The following is a 26,613-nucleotide window of genomic DNA, read 5'->3' on the forward strand; positions in this document are numbered from 1 at the left end:
TAGTCACGTTTAATTGATGGCGAACAGTCGAGACATGAAATTGTTTGCCTTTCGAGAACTGTATATACAAAGTTTTTGGATGTAGTAAGTCAATGTTTTTGTCTTTGTGTCACATGATGTCGTACAGAAGAGACACCGCAAACTAGCGAAACACACTGGAAGCTTGCCATTAGTATAATAATAATAATAATAACTAGAAAATTCCCGCGGAAATTTTGCCACCTCTGGCCCGGTGTCTGCCGTGCCACGCCGCCGAGCAATGCCGAGGAATCGAGCAACAAAGCTGACATGCTGAAATGCCAACATGCTAACAGTTAGCATTGTAGCGGCTAAAAAGAAAGCACAGAGTCTCAAAAGCGAAGAGTCAGTCCCATAGCGTCCCCACATCATGCCATGTGTGTATTTGCCTTTAGAGAGTGGCAAATTAGCTAAAATCCTAACATGCTAAGAGCAAGCTTGGTAGCATCTAGCAAGTAGGTACCATGTCCCAAAAGTGTTCAGGCGGTCCCATAGCCTGCTTTGCGGCTGTCTATGGGGCTTGTATGGCTGGGCAAGCCCATAATAATAATAATAATATGTTTTATTTGTATAGCGCTTTTCAAAATACTCAAAGACCCGAGTTCAATTCCACCCTTGTGGAGTTTTGCATGTTCTCCCCGTGCATGCGTGGGTTTTCTCCGAGTACTCCGGTTTCCTCCCACATTCCAAAAACATGCTAGGTTAATTGGCGACTCCAAATTGTCCATAGGTATGAATGTGAGTGTGAATGGTTGTTTGTCTATATGTGCCCTGTGATTGGCTGGCGACCAGTCCAGGGTGTACCCCGCCTCTCGCTTGAAGACAGCTGTGATAGGCTCCAGCAATCCCGCAAAACTCGTGAGGATAAGCGGTAGAAAATGAATGAATGAAATTGTCCCTAGGTATGAATGTGAGTGTGAATGGTTGTTTGTCTATATGTGCCCTGTGATTGGCTGGCGACCAGTCTCCCTGTGCATGCATGGGTTTTCTCCAGATACTCCGATTTCCTCCCACATTCCAAAAACATGCTAGGTTAATTGGCGACTCCAAATTGTCCATAGGTATGAATGTGAGTGTGAATGGTTGTTTGTCTATATGTGCCCTGTGATTGGCTGGCGACCAGTCCAGGGTGAACCCTGCCTCTCGCTTGAAGACAACTGTGATAGGCTCCAGCACCCCCTGCGACCCTTGTGAGGATAAGCGGTAGAAAATGAATGAATAAATGATTCCATATCATGGGGCCCAGAATTCCCCTGCATCCTGCGGCTGTCAGCCAATTTAGCACTGCGCAGGGTGCGCTTCGCCTGCGCCAAGAATTGACCAAGTCAGAGCTGGCTCGCTTTCAGTGCACATTTGCAGCGCTGTTTTGTCTTAACATTGTCACTGTGCCAAGGATGAAAATGTGGACACCTCGCTTGGTGCGCCGCCACGCCCATTTTGGCGCAGTACAGTCATGAGCTGCGACACGCTGCGCCACAAAAGTAGAGCCTAGACAGTCGCTTTTCTATCACCCTTTCACTATATTACATTGTGCATCTTTTCTGTTGGTCCATAAGAAACTAAGGTAAAATACCAAAGAGGTTATTGTCCTGCATACTTCTCACAGTGCGACCGCAGCGAACTGAGCAAATTCTGTCCACCATCTTTATTCTGCTGTCTGTTTATTTGCTGTTTCGGAGATAACATCTACCTCACAGTCTGGTGAGAGCCACACACGCCAACTGAGAGGTCATTTGATATAAATTTTCACCACTGTGGAGGACAGACAAAATGTAGAAGACAACTCATGAGATGGACAATGGACACCACGGCCGGAATGACCGTTTGCCGTGTTCGATATCTTCATGTTGTTCCCAGAAGGAGCGCACTGATGACAAATTCTGAGTTGCTATTGGAGGTTGAAGAAAGAAGATAAGACTTTACACCTTAGACAGCTGCAAATGGAACACAGCCAAAAGGTATCACCCTGACCCGCCATGCTCACACGTCTGTACATACAGTACAGTACATCCATGGTGGATTTATACTCTGCAGAACACACCACCTGCAGGCTGCAAACAGTTTGAACAGACAGGGTACAAGCGGTGCCTGGTACGCTACTCATTACATAGCCATTATTTCTACGACTGAAGATCACAATCATAAAAATAACAACCTTGTCATTACACAAACAACGTCTCCTCCATCACAGCAAAAATGTCCGGCCCATTTTTGAGACAAATATATGAAACTCATACTTCAGTAGCTGGATTTTTACAAATACTACTAATATTAATTTCACTTCACTTTAGCCTGTTTTGACGTCATCCGGTTCTGGCTGACAACAAGCAGAGTAAATACAGTCCAACTTGTACCAGGCTGCAAGATTAGACAACCCACACTCAACCCCAACAATATGTATGCGTGTTTTTGCTCAGACCGTATCAGTTATGTTTATGACAAAGACGACAAGCCGACCTCCAAGTTCATGTTCGACTCCATCTCTTTTTCACATACGCACACAGACGCACATCACACGGCGGTATGTATTCACAAAGATGTTTCTTCACTGAAGTAAAATACTGCCATGGGCAATGAGTTAAAAAAAACACAAAAAAACACGCAAAAGCAGAGTACTGTGAATTGGTGGGCTTCTGATGCTACATTTGTTATAAAACTCCTCAGTCTCAATGACTTAAAACAGGCTTCAAAAGAATTGAGAGCAAGTGGAAATAATGTATTATAACAATCAAAAATGTTGTGTTTATGTGTTTGTTTCGCTTTAAATCACAATTTATAAATTTATTTGGAAAAATCACTATGAAATATCAATTTTATAAAATAATAATATAACAAGAGATCAAGCATCAAAGTTTTGATATACTGATTTTTAAATATATATATATAATTCTGGCATAATCAAAGTCATTTTGCAGCCCAAAAGTAATATTTTTTGGGGCCCATGCCATATTCTAAACATAAAATAAACAGACATCAGACAAGACAGGAAGCAGAACTGGAGGTAGCAGAGATAAGGATGCTGAGGTGGGAAATGACCAGGATGGATAGGATCAGGAACGAGTACATCAAAGGGACATTATAGGTAGAAAATGAATGAATGAATGAATGAAAGCGCCCAACACAATTTATTCTGTATGTGGCCCATTGTCGGTCTAGTGGTTAGCGCGCAGACCTCACAGCTAGGAGACCAGGGTTCAATTCCACCCTCTGGCATCTCTGTGTGGAGTTTGCATGTTCTCCCCGTGCATGCGTGGGTTTTCTCCGGGTACTCCGGTTTCCTCCCACATTCCAAAAACATGCTAGGTTAATTGGCGACTCCAAATTGTCCATAGGTATGAATGTGAGTGTCTATATGTGCCCTGTGATTGGCTGGCGACCAGTCCAGGGTGTACCCCGCCTCTCGCCCGAAGACAGCTGGGATAGGCTCCAGCACCCCCGCGACCCTCGTGAAGATAAGCGGTAGAAAATGAATAAATAATTCCGTATCATGGAGCCCAGAATTCCCTTTCATCCTGCGGCTGCCATTTTACCACTGCACAGACTGCGCTTCGCCTGCGCCAAGATTTGACCAAGTCAGAGCTGGTGAGCTTTCAGTGCACCTTTGCAGCATTGTTTTGTCTTAACGTTGTCACTGTGCCAAGATGAAAATGGGGACACCTCCCGTGGTGCGCCGCCATGCCCATCTTGGCGCAGCACAGTCAACCAAATTGGCTGCGCACAGTGGTACGCTGGACCAAATTATCACTGCATAAGCTGCGACACGCTCTGCCACCCTGCGCCACCTTGTGCTAGAGAATCGCTTTTCTATCATGCCTGAAGACAGCTGGGATAGGCTCCAGCACCCCCGGGACCCTCGTGAGGATAAGCGGTAGAAAATGAATGAATGAATGAAAGCGCCCAACACAATTCATTCTGTATGTAGCCCATTGTTGGAAAAAGTTTATGTAGTAGCTAGCTCGTCCGTCTTAAATATAGAAGATCCAGGTTTGATTCTTCATTGGAATATCTCTGTGAGGACTTTGCATGTTCTCCCTATGCATGCGTGGGACTCTAGTTTCCTCCCACATTCCCAAAACCTCCATGTTAGGTTCATTGGTACTTCCAAATTGTCCATAGTATGAATGCTTGTTTGTATGAATAGTATGAATGTGCCTTGTGATTGACAGGTGAGCAGTCGGCTGGGATAGTCTCCAGCCTACATGTGTCCCCAATGGATAATTTAACAGTGAATGTTGTGCTTAATTAAAAAAATAAAAATTAAAGCCCAAGGTAGCATACATGTCATATTTTCTGGTAGCGCCAACTTTAGTAGGTCAACAAATTCCCAAATTCCTACCTTAGCTTTGCCAAAGTCCAGTGGCGCCAGGACTACTATCATTGTCTCGAAAAGTTTCAATTTTATCCACACTTCAGAAATGCTTTGGAAATTCATCATCCGTCTCGGTAAGCTAGCATACAAGGAAGCAGAACAAGACGGAAAGGAAGCTGCAAAGGCACAGAGACCTGTCTCCAAGGTGAACATCCTGTCCAATCGGCATCCTTCCACCCTGGGCTGAATTATTGCCTCCTTGCATGAAACAATCAACAATAGTTTCAGGAACATTTATTGCTGTTATAAAAATAGATTCTGCGTAGTGTACACACTGTACAAATACAGTATACAAGGATGCTCGCCTCAGTGTGTGTGTATGAGTGTGTGCTACCTGTTGTAAGGATTCCGCAGAAGAAGAGCCTGGCTTCCTGTACAGCTGTCTGAAGGCGTGTGGCATCCATACATCGAAGGGGGCATGGAATACTGCTGCTCTGCTGCACGTGTACACACATTGACACAAATACATACATTTGTAAGATAATTGGTTGCTTTTGTTTTATGCAATGTAATGAAAAATCATACATGAGGGGGTCTATGGTCTATATAGGCATGGGGCAAAAATATTGATGCTCATATTCAACCCATTCAAAAGGAAGGATGCTAACATTAGACTGGAATCAAAGATATGTAGGATGATTAGTTGTCTATATTTCAGTGTTCATGTGAAACTGTGACCATGCAAAATACATATTTTTCACCCATAATTACTATCAACTTAACAAATGAATTGGATTTATAATATAATAATAAATGTAAGTAAATAAAATAAACTAAAATAAACTAAAATGAAATGAAATGAAATGAAATGGAACGGAACGGAACTGAATTAAATTAAATTAAATTAAATTAAATTAAATTAAATTAAATTAAATTAAACGCGGAGACCTCACAGCTAGGAGACTAGGGTTCAATTACACCCTCGGCCATCTCTGTGTGGAGTTTGCATGTTCTCCCCGTGCATGCGTGGGTTTTCTCCGGGTACTCCGGTTTCCTCCCACATTCCAAAAACATGCTAGGTTAATTGGTGACTCCAAATTGTCCATAGGTATGAATGTGAGTGTGAATGGTTGTTTGTCTATATGTGCCCTGTGATTGGCTGGCGACCAGTCCAGGGTGTACCCCGCCTCTCGCCCAAAGACAGCTGGGATAGGCTCCAGCACCCCCCGCACCCCTCGTGAGGAAAAAGCGGTAGAAAATGAATGAATGAAAAATAAATAAATAACCTTAAACCACATTAGGAAAGCAGGACGTGAACAAATGTAACAGTTACTGATTGTAAAAGTACCAGAGGGAGGGGGAGGATTTAATAAGCTTTGCTTCTTCCTACTCCTTTTGGACATGTGGAACTGAACTGATTATGTGATGCATTCAATTGTAATCTGATGCATTTTTAAATGAAATAAAACCATTACCATTACCATAAGACCCTTTCAGTTTTACATGTCTGCTACCCATCTAGACTGAAATGCTCCCTCGAGACTTCTCCGCGTTCCAATTTTCCTAGCTACTCCATAAAAATTCTGCTTATTTTTACTGCATTGATGCAGTGACATAAAACATACTCTCCAGTATTTACCAATAACATGCATAACAGGGGTGCATTTAAGGGCATTGGTGGGTGGATGAAAGAGCGAGAAGCCAAGGGAGTGTGTGAGTCAGGATATGGCTGATTTACTCTTGTGACAGGCCAGGTCACCGTGGAGACGTTAGAAGACGTCCCCACAGTGAGGTCAGCAGCTTTACAGATGCACGAACATAAATATGCAGCTAAATCTGCTTGACTTCTTGGACGTTGTCCTGCATTGATTGTGGTTTAACTTTGTGACTTTATGTCATGTGAAGCATACCGATGGTGTTCTGATGACTTAAGGTGTCTTCGTGTTTGAAGGGGTGGTTGGAGAACTGCGAGCTGTGATGACTTGGGGTGTGACCGTAATTACTGGCTCCATCGAACGCAACTGTACTGTAACCTGCAACACACAAACACACATGCGGAACTTGGGTTACATGGACATTGTCATCAACAGGATTTCATTATATTCTTATTCTGTATGTTCATATCGTAAATTATGTTTCTAGCTCCAACAGCAAATATGAATACAAGAAAACAGCAGATGGTTAGAACTCAATTTAGTGATCATGCATTGTTTACAATCATTAACATTAAATTTTAAAAAAACAAACTAAACTGTATTAGGAAAGCAGGAAGTGAACAAATGTAACAGTTACTGATTGTAAAAGTACCAGATGGAGGGGTAGGATTTAATAAGCTTTGCTTCTTCCTACTCCTTTTGGACATGTGGAACTGTGAACTGATTACGTGATGCATTCAATTGTAATCTGATGCATGTTCAAATGAAATTAAACCATTACCATTACCAAAAAAAAAACCCAGCCTGTATCTTTGATTTGTGGTGATGTGTGATACCATTGATTTCCCTCCTGATCCGAGGTCAGGTCCAATTTAGTCTGGTATTTACTGGTAATGATATTTCTGAAGTACATCGTAGTAGAGGTGTGATTTACAATACAGTATATACTACAGAAAAAAACAACAACAGTAATTTTCCAACAATTTCAGCGTCATTCTTTGTTTTGTTTATCATAATATTACAACTTTTAAAAAATAAATGTATTGTTTTTCTTCTTTGTTATGACAACTTTATGCTTCTGAAATATTTTTTTTCCTCATTATACAATAATTACGTCTTTTCTAGGGATGTCCCATAATTATAACATTAAAATGCAATAACGGTTAATATCGGTGTTCATTCCATCACATTAGATATGTATGTCATGTTACACATATCGGAAACTGAAAAAAAGCCGATATCAGACATCCCTAGTCATAAGCTTACAACTTATTTCTCTTAATATTATCAGTTGATTCTCTTAATATCGTGACTTTATTCCAGAAAAAAAATGTATTTTTAAAATGTGCTGAGGGGCAAAAATGTCCTCCGGGCCACCATTTGGACACCCATAAATTACACTCCCACATAAACACACACACATACACACTCGTCCGTCAATTAAAATGTGACATTTTCACTCCCTTTAAGTGGGGGAAGGAGAAAAGAAACTAGTCTAACATCTCTACGCGTGTATTTGTGTGTGTGTGTGTGTGTGATCACATGATACATTTGAACGCATCATACGTGTCAATCAGTCCTTCAAATAAACAAGTACTCAAATACCAGTTCATTATATCATCTTCCATTAACAATTTATGCACACAAGTGTACCCCAAAACAATAAATAACACACACTGCGTATTGGTGCACGCCTCCTTCCAAGGGTGCAGCCCGGAGGTTTCCAGGGATGCGATGGTCCCTGCGTGACCCTGCGTCGCTATCAGCTCTACTGTGTGACCGGAGTCCTGCTGTTACTTTGTTTGTGTGTGCTCGTCCAGCCACAGCAGGGAGCAGATAAAACAGGTTAGGGGGTCAGCTCATTGCTTTGATTATAATATTAATCCTAAATTATCTGCTTAGTAAGCATGTTATTACTAATTAATCTACTGGACCTAAATAAACATATTCATTATCCGGCATGGAGGGCTCCAGGGAATAAATGTGTCGACAAAAAACACAATTTATGACTTAATTGTTAATGTCACATTTATACTAAACTTAAATATAATTACTATAGTTTCAGTGTTATTATTTATTAATAATATTTATTACGCATGACCGTAAAGAGGACAAGCGGTATAGAATATGAATGTGATGTAATATTACCATCATGACATAAACTCACTTATTAAATTCTTAAATGGAAGCATCGAGTTCACCTGAATCTTGCAATTTTTGCATTACAAATCTTGCAAGTTTTCCTGAAACATCATGTATTAAATATCATTTAATAATCTAATTGAATACAATTTGATTTAGTAAAAACACACTTTTTTTGCTAAAGTGTCCACCCTGTCCAATAATTATAAAACATGAAGTTATGGCATGTGATTTCATGTTGCCTCAGTGAGCCAGTGAGGCCGGCTGTATAAACACAACCATTTATATATATATATTTAAAAAAAAACAAAAAAAAAAAAACAAATTTATGAACCTTTTTATGGAGCGAAACAGAACATTCAATATCATAAATCTCATCCCTAGTATTCTTCATTGACAAGGTGACACCGAATCTGTCCACCATTTGTGTTAGTATGTAAACTGATTGGAAAATTAGGATAATAAAATGCATTGAATTGATAAGCAGTATTTAAATAAAAAAAATAATAACATGCCAATACATACAATTGTGCCAGTATACTGTATATCTTGTTATCACATTACAATTTACAGTAATGCTGACAAAATAATAGTTTGGAGAACTGTAAGTAAAGTAAGAAAAATTTGTATACTACTACAAACTACAACCATTATTATATATTTAGTGAGTTATTTTAATATTAATATTTATATATTTATAATATATTATTTATATTATATTTATATATTTATATTATTATTATATTTATATATATTATATTATACATTTTAAATCAGATCAGTAATGATGTAAAAAACCTTTTGTACTTCTGTCTTTTTGTACTAAAAATTTAATTAAAACGTTTTTTATAGTAGTTGTCATTAATCCTGTTTTTGTCAATTATGTCGATAAAGTTAGTGACACTGTGAGAGACTACCGTGGTATACTACTACAAACTACAACCATTATTATATATTTAGTGAGTTATTTTAATATTAATATTTATATATTTATATATATATATATATTTATAATATATTATTTATATTATATTTATATTATTATTATATTGATATACGTATATTATGTAACATTTTAAATCAGATCAGTAATGATGTAAAAAACCTTTTTTACTTCTGTTTTTTTGTACTAAAAAGTAAATTAAAACGTTTTTTTGTAGTTATACAATGTCATTAATCCTGTTTTTGTCAATTATGTCAATAAAGTTAGTGACACTGTGGGAGACGACCGTGAGTTGAGGCCCTAAAGGCAACATATTTATGTAAACAATCTATGGTGTGTATAATGAAGCATCTGTGCAAACACACACACACACACACACACACACACACACATCTACCTGTCTGATTGCGGACTGTAGGTTGCGTGTCCATGCAGTTGGTCAAGTACGGCGGGTTACTGAACATCCTGCCGGGGGTCTGGTGATGATGCGGGGCCCCGACAGAAGGTGGCTGGCTGGACGGCGGCGCCGCAGAAGGGGGTGCCCCGAACGCAGCCCCATACCGACAAGCCCCCGTGCCGGTGAACTGGCCGGAAAAGTGTACGGTGAAAGCGCTGAGGCCACAATGAGGATCAGAGTCGAGGTGATGGGGGTCACCTGTGCTACCCCAGCTGGGCTCCTGCTTGATGAAGGAGTGCGGCCCAAGGGAAGTGTGAGGGGTTCCCAGAGAGGAGTAAGGGGAGGCGGCGGTGTGGAAGTCCAGCACGGGAGCCCACTGAGGGGCTGTACTGACGGGTAAAGCCGGACAGTTTGGACTAGGCCCCGCTGGTACTGGAGGAAGAAGGGAGTTCAGGTCACGTACATCTGAACCCATCTTGGTTCAGGATGACAATCCCTAAAATATGGAAGTTGCCTTGTGAAGTTCTCAGCCTCTCAATCAAGTCGTCTGACTGACCTTATGCCCTGACCCCCAAAGATCCGGCGCTTCACGCTCCAAAGTCTGGTTCGGTTGATGCCCTTCAGTTGTCTGACACCAGAGGAGAGACTTTCTTGAAGGCCCTCAAGCCCATGGCGGAGAAACAGTCAACTTTCGTCAGGACGACCACCTTCACTTTGTAATGAAGTCGTGTTTGGTCCATTCAAGGAGCAGAAAAGCTTCTCGTCAGTCACAGCTTTTTTCTGTGAATGAAGGAAGAGGAGTGGATGAGTGAGGAGGAGTAACCCTCTTTACCCTCCATGCTCTCCGCTTGTATGTGTGTGTGTGTGTAGGAGGCGGAGTCAGGGAGTGACTGTATTTTTTTTGATACAATTTCAAAGATTTTATACATTCAATAGTTCATTTAATTACTTGAGAAAAACGTACATGCATTATATCAGTAAGCAAATCAATGCAACAATTACAAATATTTTTTTGGTTTATTATAATTTTGGGCGAGGATAAAGCATTTTGACTTTATATGTAATAATCTGGATTAGGTTTAAAAAGTTCAATTTGATGACCATTGGAGTAATGTTAATAAAGGAAATATAAATATAATATATATATAAATATAAATATAAAATATAATATAAACATATATAATATATGTAATATAATATATTATAAAATATATAATATATAAAATATATATAATAATAAAAAATATATATTTTTACATTTTATAAAATATTAAATATGATATAATATAATAAAAAATATATATACAAAATACACAACAAACAAATATCTCATTAAAAATAATTAAATGTTTAAAAATGCACAATACACAATTATTTAGCTGCTGTTTTCACTTAATTTAATATTAAGTATTAATATAATATATATAATATAAAATATTATTATTATTATTATAACATAATAATAATAATTATTATTATATAAAATATTTAATATTTTGTATTTTAATCACAAACACAAAGCGAAACTATCCATCTGTAATTTAATTTAACAACATTCCAAAGATATATATTTCACATTTAAGTTGGTTTAAATCCATTAATTGTAATCCCATACTGTATATTTAGAAATCATGTTGATGAGATTTTATGAAATCATTTGTACTTTTAATCTTTGAACAAAAAAACAAAACAAAAACAAAACAGAAGTTAGAGATACTGTATGTCAATCATGCACATCAACAAATTAAAAATCACGACAAGAAAAAAGGTGTGTTTGTGTGGGAATGTCTTTTTGTCGAGTTTGATAAAACATAAAAAGCAAATAATTACTACAACGAGCGGTACGTGTAAGTCTAAGGGCCCAGTAATCATTTTCCAGGTTGATACGTGTATATGTTTGTACACAAAACAGTGCTGCTAAATTCTCATTCACTGTTAATTTGTTGTCCGTAAAGCAGGAATGTATTCCACTGTCAGCATCAGCCATCAGTCTTAAACCATATTGGTTGAGCAGTCAAATGCATGAGCGCCCTCCTGGGATGCATGGGCAGCTATGGTAATACTGAGAATGGAGGGGTGTGTGATTGTCTCTCTTTTAATACCCGTGTGTGTTTATGTTTCTGAGGAAGAAATAACACGCAGGGGGAGAAGAAAAAAAAAAAAGAGGCTTAAGTTCAACATGTCTATTTGCTGCTGCTGGCTTATTTCTTAGTCTGGGACCTATCAGAGATCACACGGCTTATCATGATGGATCAGTGTACATTTATCAGCAAAACACAGAGCAAAAGAGAGCAACACGTCTTTGTGTCACCTCAGTTGGAAATCAATTATGTGTTCAACTATAAGCCAATGACAAAGCTTGTCTGTGAGGGGGATCATCTTGTCATATTCATTCTGAAAAAAAAGGGCTTTGCAGCATGATTAGCATATTTTTGTCATTAAATAATTGGCCGGACATTTGTTCGGCAAGAAGACTCCGGCTCTTGGACTTTCTGCATGGAGATTGCATGTTCCAAATTTTGATTAATATATTTACATAAGAAAAAGAAAGTACCTTTAAATTTATTGTTTTAACAACTTACTTCAATGTCAAGTAGGAAAATATCAATATTGATCAGTACTGAGTCGATACTAGCATTTCAGTTCTCATCTATGTTTATTTTCACTAACATCTCACCGGCTCTTGGACTTTATGCACAGAGATTGCATGTTACTAATTTTGATTAATAGATTTACATAAGAAATACATAAAGTACCTTTAAAGTTATTGTTTTAACAACTTACTTCAATGTCAAGTAGGAAAATATCAATATTGATCAGTACTGAGTCGATACTAGCATTTCAGTTCTCATCTATGTTTATTTTCACTAATATCTCACCGGCTCTTGGACTTTATGCACAGAGATTGAATGTTCGTAATTTTGATTAATAGATTTACATAAGAAAAACATAAAGTACCTTTAAATTTATTGTTTTAACAACTTACTTTAATGTCAAGTAATAAAATATCAATATTGATCAGTACTGAGTCGATACTAGCATGATGCAATCAATATTTTTCAGTTCTCATCTATGTTTATTTTCACAAATATCTCACCGGCTCTTGGACTTTATGCACGGAGATTGCATGTTACTAATTTTGATTAATATATTTACATAAGAAAAACCTAAAGTACCTTTAAATTTTATTTTCACTAATATCTGTGTTTAGTTGTGTTATTACATCATTATAGTTGTATAATATATATGCAACACATAGTTTAACCCTTTTTTAATATAATTAGCTGTACTCTAAAAATGGTTTCTATTTATACAGAAGGCCTATAAGTCTCATACATTGTTCACAAAACTATTGAAATCAGCGTGAGTTAGCATTCATCATTCATCTATTAAAAAATATTTATTATTTATAATTATTATTGGGCGGCACGGCGGTCTAGTGCGCAGACCTCACAGCTAGGAGACCAGGGTTCAATTCCACCCTCGGGCATCTCTGTGTGGAGTTTGCATGTTCTCCCCTTGCACGCGTGGGTTTTCTCCGGGTACTCCGGTTTCCTCCCACATTCCAAAAACATGCTAGGTTAATTGGCGACTCCAAATTATCCATAGGTATGAATGTGAGTGTGAATGGTTGTTTGTCTATATGTGCCCTGTGATTGGCTGGCGACCAGTCCAGGGTGTACCCCGCCTCTCGCCCGAAGACAGCTGGGATAGGCTCCAGCACCCCCCGCGACCCTCGTGAGGAAAAAGTGGTAGAAAATGAATGAATAATTATTATTATTTTGACTGTTTAGGCCTCAGGATTATTATATGGGGCCGCACGGTGGTCGAGTGGTTAGCATATTGGCCACACAGTCAGAAGACCAGGTTCGATTCTCCCCTTGGGCATCTCTGTGTGGAGTTTGAATGTTCTCCCCGTGCAATTTGGAATGTGGGCGGACTCCAAATTGTCCATAGGTATGAATGTGAGTGTGAATGGTTGTTTGTCTATATGTGCCCTGTGATTGGCTGGCGGCCAGTCCAGGGTGTACCCCGCCTCTCACCTAAAGAAAATGAATGGATGGATTATTATATGGGTGCCTCTTATATGGCCACAATAAAAGGCCACTCCAAAATTGCATTGGTGTCATTTGCCTCAAATACCATCCATAGCATCTCGATGGGTGAAATGTTCGTTTTTGTTAATTCTGTCAACCAATCATGTTGCACCTGTTGTAGATATGCATACGCCATAGAACTATTTAAGCTGACAGGTCAACAATGTAGTGAATAAGACATAGCTTCTTCTCCTCCTGACAAGCACTTTTAGTACCGTGCTCCACCTCCTCCTCCCACTCTTATCCTCCTCTCTCTGTTCCTCCTCAAGTTGAATCATAGGTCAGTAGTTCTTTGCAAAGAGAGAGAGAGAGAGAGAGAGTGAGACTAGATTTCCAGATGGTTAAGTCATCATTTATCTCTGTTCATCTATGTAACAAACTACTGATGTGCACTCTCACACTGTTGGAATGACCGATGAGGTAGTCAACATCCACACGTCATCACTAGAATCAGTACCTTTCTTTAACCGAATCCAATTCAGTCACAGTCGTCGTAATAAGAAATAAATAGTGCAGAGTGGGTATTTTTATTAAGAACTAAAAACACATTTTTACTGTGACACTTCAAGGGTGCGGGCCTCACTGTGGTTTTCCGGGTACTCCGGTTCCCTCCCACATTCCAAAAACAAAACATGCTAGGTTAATTGGCGAATCCAAATTGTCCATAGGTATGAAGGTATGAAGAATGTGAGTGTGAATGGTTGTTTGTCTATATGTGCCTTGTGATTGGCTGGCGACCAGACCAGGGTGTACCCCGCCTCTCGCCCAAAGACAGCTGGGATAGGCTCCAGCACCCCCAGCACCCTATCCCCATGAGGATAAGCGGTAGAAAAATTTAAAAAATGAAAAAAAATGAAAAAAAATGAAAAAAATGAAAAAAATGAAAAAAATGAAAAAACGAAAAAAAGAAAAAAATGAAAAAATGAAAACATGAAAAAATTTAAAAATTTAAAAATTTAAAAATTTAAAAATTTAAAAATTTAAAAATTTAAAAATTTAAAAATTTAAAAATTTAAAAATTTAAAAAAATTTAAAAATGAAAAATTAATGAATAAATGATTCCATATCATGGGGCCCAGAATTCCCCTGCTTCTTGCGATTGTCAGTCAATTTAGCACTGAGCAGGCTGCGCTTCGCCTGCGCCAGGAATTGACCAAGTCAGAGCTGGCGAGCTTCCAGTGCACCTTTGCAGCGCTGTTTTTTCTTAACATTATCACTGTGCCAAGATGAAAATGGGGACACCTCCCGTGGTGCGCCGCCACGCCCATTTTGGCGCAGCATAAGTGGTATAGAAAATCGATGTATGGACCACATTGTGCCTAAAACCACCCTAAAAATGTTACTTTTTGACTGTAAAAAATTCTAACATGTAACGACTCAAGTTAGATTGCAAATATAAAATGTTCATGTCTAAATAAATGGAAATTAAAAATAGAAAACCTTTTTACAATCTTCTAAATACAGTTTTTAACATTATTGGAGCCCTCCAGACATGGACCTTTTGGTCACCTTCACACTACCCAATATAGGATACGTCTTTGAATGCATCTTCATTTAGGCATGTTTATGCTTAATTTAGGCCAAAAAAACTTTCATTATTAATAATTGTTTATGTTATGGCTTCACGGCCATAACATAACACAAGTGGTTAGCGTGCAGACCTCACAGCTGGGAGACCTGGGTTCAATTCCACCCTCAGCCCTCTCTGGGCCTCTTGCCCGAAGTCAGCTGGGATAGGCTCCAGCACGCACGCAACCACAGTGAGGATAAGCGACAAAGAAAATGGATAGACTTCCTGTGTACATCCAATGCTAATTAATAATTGTTTATGGTAGCTATGGGACTGCAATGAGCTTCGATGTGAAAATAATGAATGACATATCGTACATTTACACTAAATGAGGGAAGAGACAATCCCTCAAAATAGGTGTGGAAGTGGACAACACCCTTTTTGTTAAATAATGTATATACTACCTTGGACATAACGTTCTTCATTAGCAGATGCGGGACTCCATCCCGAGATAAGACGAGGTACTGGCAGCTGCAGTACCAGTGATTCAGGATCATTATAGAAGCACATGATTACGCTGATATGAAAGATATTTTTGTAGAAAATGTGATCATGAATAATGGTAGGCAGATGCATGAGAACAGAAACATACTAAAGTGGCTTGCTATCAGCTCAGTGTGCATTGAGTTATGTTCTGGTTGTTAAACTGAATTCTTCGGCGATACTATCTCAGACTGATCGTGGACGACTTAAGAGCTTCCACATAAGTATGTTCACTCCAAAAGAGTACATTTCCAAATGTTCACAATCAGAAAAAGTAAAGTAAATAGTCAATCTACTGACCAAATTGAGTTACTGGTGATGTAACTTGAAATTATGGGATGTCAAATCCATCAAATACAGTAACTGCAGATCCTAAAGGATTAATAAACGTCATATGTCCTTGTCTTAGCAGTTGATGTTTACGATTGTTCATGCTCAGGGAACCTTGGATGGAAAAAGAGACGTCATAACCCCAATGTCTGATAAGTACTATATTATAAATTGTATAAACAGACTGAGATCAACCCTTGGGGGGGGGGGTATTTTTGCTTGAATGTACCTCTGATCAGTTCCTGAGTGATGATGAATGAACAAATATTGAGCAGAAACGGGCATAGAAAACTAGAGGACACCTATAATGGGAGGCCAACTCGTGCCAGAATAATAAATAACAATGTAATATTACAAAAATATAATGCATTAATTATATGAATATATCCTATGACCTATTTTTTTTTTTTTTTATGCAGTTCATTACTATGTTAAAAAAACATAGCATTTGCAATTGCATTTGCAATGCAATATATTAAGTTCTATGTGAAGTATTTCTATAATGCCTCATATTAACTCACTATTAAGTATAGACTACTAGTACTATAGACTGATCATATTTCTCATCTCGTTTCATATTATCTGCATACTGTATTTGTATATAACTCTGGGTAAAACTGTTGATTTTGTTAATACTTGGGTTGTTTATGTTGTTTATTTTTCTATATTGTGTATTTTGTACTGCTTAACTAATTCTGTACTCTTGCTGTTGTGCAATGCAAATTTCCCCATTGAGGGACGAATAAAGGCATATCTTATCTTATCTTATAATATCAGTATGTGGAATCAAACTATGGAATGGATTGAGTAAGACCCTCAAACAATGCACAACGATGAGCCAATTCAAGAAACAATACAAGCAATTGATGTTTGCTAAATACAAGGATGAAGAGTCTTGAAACAACCTTTGACTATATTAGGAAAGCAGGAAGTGAACAAATGTAGCAGTTACTGATTGTAAAAGTACCAGATGGAGGGGTAGGATTTAATAAGCTTTGCTTCTTCCTACTCCTTTTGGACATGTGGAACTGTGAACTGATTATGTGATGCATTCAATTGTAATCTGATGCATGTTCAAATGAAATAAAACCATTACCATTACCATAAACGTGATTAAAATGAGGGTACATCAATTTTCTATGCTACTTATCCTCATTAGGGTCTGCTGGAGCCTATCCCAGCTGACTTCGGATGAGAGGCGGGGTACACTCAGGGGCAGGGCATACATAGAAAAATAACCATTCACATTCACATTCATTCAGCCTACTCCAGAGGGAGGCTCCCTCTAGTGGACGGAGGCAATGGAATTAAACTTTGCAGCTCCAGCACACTTTGCCAATGAAATGACTTGCTGGGCAGAAACGCATGATGGGAAGCCGGTCCAATTTTTTTTTTTTAATTCTAAACTCGTATTGGTACTTGTATATTTCTTACATACCTTTTGAGTGTTAAGTTGCTGTGTGATAATTTTAGTGTTCTTTCTCAGATCACACAGTGAGTCTAACTCTTATATTGAGTTACCATTACCATTACCATTACCATTACCATTACCATTACCATTACCATTCTTACAATAAGTCATTCATTCATTCATTTTCTACCGCTTTTCCTCACAAGGGTCGTGGGGGCTGCTGGAGCCTATCCCAGCTGTCTTCGGGCGAGAGGCGGGGTACACCCTGGACTGGTCGCCAGCCAATCACAGGGCACATATAGACAAACAACCATTCACACTCACATTCATACCTATGGACAATTTGGAGTCGCCAATTAACCTAGCATGTTTTTGGAATGTGGGAGGAAACCGGAGTACCCGGAGAAAACCCACGCATGCACGGGGAGAACATGTAAACTCCACACAGAGGTGGCTGAGGGTGGGATTGAACCTTGATCTACAATAAGTCATATTAGTAATAATAATAAAGGCACATGAATGTTAAACAAAACACTCTTCAGGCCTGAGTGATCTAACAGACACCAGTCTCCATCTTGTACTTGTCCCCGCTTCATAATGAGTGTGAGTCAGTCATCCAAGCAGCAATAGTAAAGTCGCTAACAGGGGAGTATGATGACTCCGTTGGTAAGAAAAGAGCAGATATCAAACGGAGGAAGAATAGCATGTGTTGAGTTCAATGTCTGGTCAATTGAATGTGTATCACACACAAAAAAAAGAAACATTCTTCACTTGTCCTCACATAATAAAATACTTTAACAAGGTGAACGATTCTATCACATAAACCACTGGCTTTAAACCTGTCCACTTGTTTTTTTTTTCGCCCTTCCAATGATTTTTCTCAAAATAAAATAAGAATGTGTCATCTCAACAAGTTTGTCTGTACACATTCTTGTCTGAGTTCTTGGAGTCATCAAAAGTCATCATTAGTGGACCAATTACTGATCTGGTTAGCGCGCAGACCTCACAGCTAGGATAGCAAGGTTCAATTCCACCCTCGGCCATCTCTGTGTGGAGTTTGCATGTTCTCCCCGTGCATGCGTGGGTTTTCTCCGGGTACTCCGGTTTCCTCCCACATTCCAAAAACATGCTAGGTTAATTAGCGACTCCAAATTGTCCATAGGTATGAATGTGAGTGTGAATGGTTGTTTGTCTATATGTGCCCTGTGATTGGCTGGCGACCAGTCCAGGGTGTACCCTGCCTGTCGCCTGAAGACAGCTGGGATAGGCTCCAGCACCCCCTGCGACCCTCGTGAGGATAAGCAGTAGAAAATAAATGAAGCAAACTATAAATTGTTGCCTAAATACTGCATTTTCAAGCATAACAATGGCTAAATGAGATTTAATACAAATATGAGGCATTCAGAAGATATGATGTTATGTAATATTCTACCCTGGTCACAAGGTGTCAGTAATGTTACTGCAATGTTCTATGAGACACACAAGGACCAGACTTGATCTCTGGATCAACAGGTTCCAGGTTTGAATCACCTCACTGGAGGCCGTTATCCGCAAAAAGCTAATACTCAACTCTGAATATAACAGACGTCACTTCCTGTTCGTCCATCATGCAGGTCCCTGAGAGGAACACATTTATTATAACACACAAGCAAGAGTCTTATTTACTTAAATGGCTTATTTCCTCTCAATTTGTCTAATATATTGGGTAATACAAGTGTAAAAGTGACTATAGGGGTGTTGTTTCATGTCTAGAGGGCTCTAATAATTCATTCATTTTCAACCACTTGTCCTCACGAGGGTCGCAGGTGGGTGCTGAAGCCTATCCCACCTGTCTTCGGGCGAGAGGCGGGGTACACCCTGGACTGGCCGCCAGCCAATCACAGGGCACATATAGACAAACAACCATTCACACTCACATTCATACCTATGGACAATTTGGAGTCGCTAATTAACCTAGCATGTTTTTGGAATGTGGGAGGAAACCGGAGTACCCGGAGAAAACCCACGCACGCACGGGGAGAACATGCAAACTCCACACAGAGATGGCCGAGGGTGGGATTGAACTCGCGTCTCCTAGCTATGAGGTCTGCGCGCTAACCACGCGTCTGCCGTGCAGCCCGGCTCCAATAATAATAAATATAAAAAAGGCATAAACACGTTTTACATTTTTTAACTATAACAATTTTAAATTTATAAATAAGAAATCCTCTTTCACTTATGATGGTCGGGTCTGGAACCAAATCATCGTGATCAACAAGGAATGGAACAATGGACCCTCGAGTTTCATCGGAATAATTATTTGAACGACGCACAAAAATGATTGCTACAAATATGTTATTTTTCTACATTGTCTTAGTTATCGTGTCGGTTATTCTTTGGGACACTTGTGGGACACAGTTGCCAATTATTTAATTGTGTGTGGGGGCGGTTTATTTGTTCATAAAATGCACACAGAACAATGAACAACTTGATATCTGTTTCCTTTCTTTCTCATTTCAAGCACTATGTGTCCAACTCACATATATATATACATATATAATATTCATTCATTCATTCATTTACTCACAAGGGTCATGGGGGTGCTGGAGCCTATCCCAGCTGTCTTTGGGCGAGAGGCGGGGTACACCCTGGACTGGTCGCCAGCCAATCACAGGGCACATATAGACAAACAACCATTCACACTCACATTCATACCTATGGACAATTTGGAGTCGCCAATTAACCTAGCATGTTTTTGGAATGTGGGAGGAAACCGGAGTACCCGAAAAAAAAAACCATGCATGCACAACGGGGAGAACATGCAAACTCCATATATAATATAGTTATTATATTAATTCTCAGTTTTGTTGTCAGTAGAGTTTTGTTGTCAGAGTTATACTGTATATATTTCATGCTGTCTTGTTAGACAATTGTGTAATTGTACACTGTATAATTACTCCACTCTTGAAAAGGAATGGTTCAAATAAATGATATGGTTATTATATTGTATTGTATTGTGTGTCTAAACATCTGACCAAACTGTATGTGTCTACCTGTTGAGGGGGTGTTTTGAAAATGCTGATGAGTGTCCCTCTGCTGGCTGACTGCTCTTAATGATAAAGTAGCAGACACATTCCAGCACTTTAATAATAAATGGTCTGACATGGAGTGATGATGGCAGGTTGTGGGTTCAGTCGCTGCATAGTGCAAAAGCATGCCATACCCCGATGTGCTTTTGATGAATTCATTTCATGCCTAGATATAGGTACGTGAAAATACAGACTCTGAAGTCACTTTGGTAGTAGATGAATAATGTGCTGAGATAAAATTATCAGGCCGAGGAACCCAGCAGGAGAACTATCGTCTTCTGTTTTTCTTTGAATCAGACGTTCTCTGCTAGACTCAACCTTCGACTATTTGTAGGTCTACTTGTTGCTTTTGGAAGGTGGCCCGTCTTTATTTCCGACATGAAGAAGAACACACACAAAAACAAACAGTATGAGACAGAAACACAGAATTAGAAAGATGACCACAGTGGCAAGTGGTAGAGTAGGACCTCTGGTGGCCTAAATCTGATGACCTCTGACCTCATTTTTCCTTCCATCTGACAGGTCATTAAAGGCTGGACTGAACACCATCAATCAACCGCTAACAGATTACCATCAACTCACATCTTTGTGTCCCTCGGAATAGCTATTTGAAAGTAAAAACACTTTGCGCATCGATAAGTTAACAAATGATTATTCTTAGGGAAAATTAAAAAAAAATTATGCTTAGCATTAGACACTGACACTATAATGGAGGTGCTTATATACGGTCCAAAGCAACAAAAAAGTTGATCTAACCTGTGCAGGGAATTTGGTGTGGGAAACCCGGCCCCCCCTCTCGCTAAATATGCAGTGCTCTGTAGGCTGATATGCAACCATAACAACTCGCAGTGTGAGTCTGTGGCCAAACAACTCAAAAGCAATAAAATAATGAAAAATGCATTTAAGCAGAATGAGAATTGAGGTCAACCCCGCTTGAAGATTCGGGTCAAACTCAGGATGAAAAATGAAATAAGCCGGCAAACCTAATGCTTGCCATTGGCTATCATGGAATGCTGGAAATAGGTACTGTATTTTCCGGACTATAAGTCACACTTTTTTTCATAGGTTGGCTGTTCCTGCGACTTATACTCCAGAGCGACTTATAAATGAGAAAAATGTTTATGTTACATAAACACTGGACACCTTTTCTGTTTATGTTTATTTTTTGTGTAGCTGAATAACCATTGTGTTAGCATATCTTACACCTATTCAGCCTGTTCTCTATTATTTTATTGTTAGAACTTGCCATCCAAGAGGACGTAATGTCTGTTTTGGTCAAGTACCGTATTTTCCGGACTATAAGTTGCACTTTTTTTTATAGGTTGGCTGTTCCTGCGACTTATACTCCAGAGCGACTTATAAATGAGAAAAAATTTTATGTTACATAAACACTGGATACCTTTTCTGTTTATGTTTATTTTTTGTGTAGCTGAATAACCATTGTGTTAGCATATCGTACACCTATTCAGCCTGTTCTCTATTCTTTTATTGTTAGAACTTGCCTTCCAAGAGGACGTAATGTCTGTTTTGGTCAAGTTTGTAAAATTAATTACCCGCAAAAAATGCAACTTATACTTTTTTTTCGACCTAATTATGCATTTTTGGCCTTGTGCGACTTGTACTCTGGAGCGACTTATAGTCCAGAAAATATGGTATTCATACACTCATATTTGAATTTTGATTTATTTCGTTAAACTCAAAATATTTTATTCTCTATATATTTGAAAAATTTGAAACTGGGACCCTTACCCTTACGCAAAATCTAATCTCGCTTCTACAGAGATTTAGGGAACCGTCCCTTCCAGAAAACGGCACTTTTTCACAGGTGTTTATGTCCACCCAAATTAGTAATGTGTGCATGTTGCAAACACAGCACCTTTCTGGGCCAGGAGGTCAGTTAAAGAAAATAAACTTTAAAACAACCTGCTAGAAACCTTAAAACATAATATGGACTGTACAAAATGACGTCACAAAATTCTACAACCTTTTCGTCCAGCTTTCTTATCTCTCTCAAAATACCAGGGGTCCTCCTCCAGCTTGGATTGCCCTTCTTGGGTTGAGAAAGCAGTGTCACTGCCCCACTATAAAAACAAATACACCTGCGATGTATGGGAGTGTTTAATGGGCCGGTCACTGGAATTACGAAATAATTGATCATCCAAGTTGTTTATTTTTTCGCAACACTGATTATTTGACTTTTTAACAACTACGTCATAATTATTTGTAACAATGGAGTTTTCTGATATTGTGTTGGCACCTGTGCGTTTAGTTCACACCAGGGTTACAGGAAGTGATAATGTTTGGACCAATCAGCTCTGGAGAGTTGGTACATTCAAAGTGCAAAACACTTTAATAAAAAGCAATTACAATTAAATTACAATTACACCACCCGGAAGAGGACTGTACCCCTGTAATACCATCATTAAAATATTTGACGGACTCCTCTTGTACATCTGTAAGTACCATTTAACAACTCGTGTGCCAACAGGTCTGAAAGCCATGTCGCACCATAAAAAATATTAAAATTATACTTAAAAGACTGCTTCCAAAACCTGTATAAGTTGAAAGCATAGTTCGTAGTTAATTCAAGCAAAAATGTTCAGTAACAATTCATAATCAAAGAAGTTAGACTGTAGATTGCAATGTAAAGGTCAACTTAACTGGTCACTCTGCCCTTATCAAAGGCTGTTTACTGCGCTCCTATTTCAAACAGCATGCAAAATAAGGCTTTATCTGTGACTTCAAAGCTATGATCCAAGCTTTCATAAAATCTCATAAATGTGTTGCGACACAGTAAACGTCTCCAAGTCTTAGATATTTCAAAGGCGATAACTAATTACGTTTTATAACAGAAAACAGTGTGACATGTTGTTTTGGGTCGGTGATTTAGAACCGGATAAAAAGTGCGAGGTCCTGATCTCAGTAAGTTAATATATTTGAAAAGTAACTTTTAGGGACGCTTGTAGGAAGGTAGTACACCAGAAAACAAAGAGAGACAGTGACCGTGGATCAACAGGTTAATAGACTCCCCTGGATGAAAGAGCTGTTAATCACGTTGACTAGAAGCAACACTGTGGGATGGACTTGATTGACATTTCTACTTGAGTGTGTGTGTGTGGAGGCAACCCTGACCCGAGTGTGGCCTCAACCCCATCAATAATGGTTATCAAATGGTTTCATTTTCTAGAGCATCATGCACGTGAGGAGACAACCACTCACACACGCTGTAGCACACACACACACACACACACACATCCATGCAGATGCACATATATAGTTATCAGTGTTTGTCTGTGGGAGGACCATGTACCTATAAGAAGTAAAAGCCTTCCCTGGAAATCAGAAACGTATGTCTGCCCTTATGGTGGTCCTCCTGAGGATCATTTAACAACACCGACACGCTGTCAACTGGCTCTATTTTTCTATCAGTTTGGGGGGGGGGGTTTACAAAGGTAATGTAAGCACACATTTGAAAAGTGGTTATAAAAGTGGTAAAAATCTGAAAAGTACAAGAAAAGTAAACTGATTAACAAGACATAAACGTTATTACAATTAGGGTATATCCATTTTCTATGCTACATATTCTCATTAGGGGCGGCACGGCGGACGAGTGGTTAGCGTGCAGACCTCACAGCTAGGAGACCAGGGTTCAATTCCACCCTCGGCCATCTCTGTGTGGAGTTTGCATGTTCTCCCCATGCATGCGTGGGTTTTCCCACGTATTCCAAAAACATGCTAGGTTAATTGGCGACTCCAAATTGTCCATAGGTATGAATGTGAGTGTGAATGGTTGTTTGTCTATATGTGCCCTGTGATTGGCTGGCCACTAGTCCAGGGAGTATCCCGTCTCTCGCCCGAAGACAACTGGGATAGGCTCCAGCACCCCCACAACCCTCGTGAGGAAAAAGTGGTAGAAAATGAATGAATATTCTCATTAGGGTCTGTTGGAGCCTATCCCAGCTGACTTCGGACGAGAAGCGGGGTACACCCAGGGGCAGGGCATACATAGACAAATAACCATTCACATTCACATTCATACAGCCTCCTCCAGAGGGAGGCTCCCTCTAGTGGACGGAGGCAATGGAATTAAACTTTGCAGCTCCAGCACACTTTGCCAATGAAATGATTTGCTGGGCAGAAACGCATGATGGGAAGCCGGTCAAATTGTTTTTTTTATTCTAAACTCGTATTGGTACTTGTATATTTCTTACATACCTTTTGAGTGTTAAGTTGCTGTGTGATAATCTTAGTGTTCTTTCTCAGACGTAATGACCTAATCCTACGATTTGATAAGTTTGTTGTGAGTTTTCTCATAGGCCATGATTGGCTACCTGGTCGTCATGAACTTGTGCTCGCCACATTATGCAATTTTATGATGTGGACATGTGTAGATTACTGTCTAATGCAGATTATATATATATGTCAAAATCTGATTTTTGCTCTAAATTTAGTGGGTGTGTCTTATACACACCCATACTGTTTATAATCTGTATAATCTGCAATTGCCATATAGTCATTTATATCCCAGTATATATCCACACTGTATCATAGTCACTTCATTGCACTACTGTAAATATTACTGTTATTATATCTTGTCACATTCATACTGTGCATACTGTTTATAATCTGTATAATCTGCAATAGCCATATTATGGTCATTTATATCCCTGTATATATCTACACTGTATCATAGTCATAGCCTGTTATAGTTTGTACATACATCTGTCCATTTACAGTTCTATTATATTTCTTCATTTATTTACTAATAAGGTATTTATAAATTTGCACTTCTGGTTGGATGCTAACTGCATTTTGTTGCCCTGTACCAGTGACATGAGCAATAACAATAAAGTTGAATCTAATTTAATCTAATCTTATAAACCAGAAATTTTGGTAATTCAAATGGAAAAAATGACGTCAATAAAATCTTGTGAAATTTCAACTTGAATGCAGAGCTTTCAATGTATCCATTTTGTCTCTGACATAGTTTTTTATTTCATCTATGAGATGTGGGCATCAATGAGTCAAATCATAAGTGATAGAAAAACGGCTCCAAAAAAGATAGTTGGCTGCATCCTCGTGTCTGGTCTTATTTTGGAACCGACAAACTAATGCGAAGAGCCAACTTTAACCTCTCCTAACCTTTGACAGGAGGTTATAATTTAGGAGATTATCTCCTTTACTCTGCTCTCTCCACAAGGGTGAAAGACGAGAGGAGTGTGATAGCATAGATGTATGTGTATCTGTGTAGAACACGGATGATTCACCGCTCAGGACAACACTCTCAACGAGCCCAGCCGTGCACTGAATCATGTTGATCCCTGCTAAGGAATGGGGAAGCCTGCTATTTATCAGCATTGTGAAGGTTCGCTGCAGTAAAAATTACAAAGATAGATACCACAGACAAACATTGATATGCATTGATAACGCAAAGGTGAGAACAAAAATTGCTTCAGTCAAGGCATTAAATTGGCATTGACTGAGCTGTGTGATATTTCCATCATACCATTAATTGGCTTAATTTTTTTCATTCATTCATTTTCGACCGCTTTTTTTCATCACAAGGGTTGCGGGGGCTGCTGGAGCCTATCCCAGCTGTCTTTGGGTGAGAGGCAAAAGGCAAGAACCTGGACTGGTGGCCAGTCAATCACAGGGCACATATAGACAAACAACCATTCACACTCACATTCATACCTATGGACAATTTGGAGTCGCCAATTAACCTAGCATGTTTTTGGAATGTGGGAGGAAACCGGAGTACCCGGAGAAAACCCACGCATGCACGGGGAGAACATGCAAACTCTACACGAGGGGTCGGGAACCTTTTTGGCTAAGAGAGCCATGAAGGCCAGATATTTTAAAATGTGTATCTGTGAGAGCCAGCACACTTTCGTGAGCAGTGCAGTGTCTAATAATAAATCAAATACTTGTTGCCATTAATACAACTTCTGCTGCTGCATAGTTTTGCACCATACTCAGTATGAAATATACTGAGTTTGGCCATCTTTGCCAGAAGGCTTGGTTCTGCAGCTTTAGCTAGGTGACTATTTGACTAAAGGAGAAAAGTTTATATTTACATGTTGACATCTCAATGACCGAGGTAGACTACCGCATTACCCAGTAATAATCGAGTTTTGGTGTTTGACCTGGAAAATATCAGGAAAGATGGATATGGTCGGCTGTATTGCAG

The 26,613-nt window shown here is 39.0% G+C and overlaps 1 protein-coding gene across 1 annotated transcript in view; it reads right to left on the reverse strand.

Moving 5' to 3' along the window:
* Positions 1 to 26,613, reverse strand: part of wt1a (WT1 transcription factor a) — a 40,513-nt gene that overhangs the window by 7,853 nt on the left and 6,047 nt on the right. Inside the window, exons 2-4 of the mRNA XM_058075744.2 lie at positions 9,465 to 10,244; positions 6,238 to 6,360; positions 4,722 to 4,824 (exon numbers count right to left, since the gene is read on the reverse strand). Coding sequence (XP_057931727.2) covers positions 4,722 to 4,824; positions 6,238 to 6,360; positions 9,465 to 9,939 — 701 coding nt within the window. The 5' untranslated portion in view covers positions 9,940 to 10,244. The remainder of the gene's footprint in view (positions 1 to 4,721; positions 4,825 to 6,237; positions 6,361 to 9,464; positions 10,245 to 26,613) is intronic.

Source organism: Doryrhamphus excisus, linkage group LG1, assembly GCF_037039965.1.
Source record: "Doryrhamphus excisus strain RoL-2023G ecotype Guam linkage group LG1, RoL_Dexc_Guam_v1.1, whole genome shotgun sequence".
In the NCBI taxonomy this organism is placed as follows: Eukaryota; Metazoa; Chordata; class Actinopteri; order Syngnathiformes; family Syngnathidae; genus Doryrhamphus; species Doryrhamphus excisus.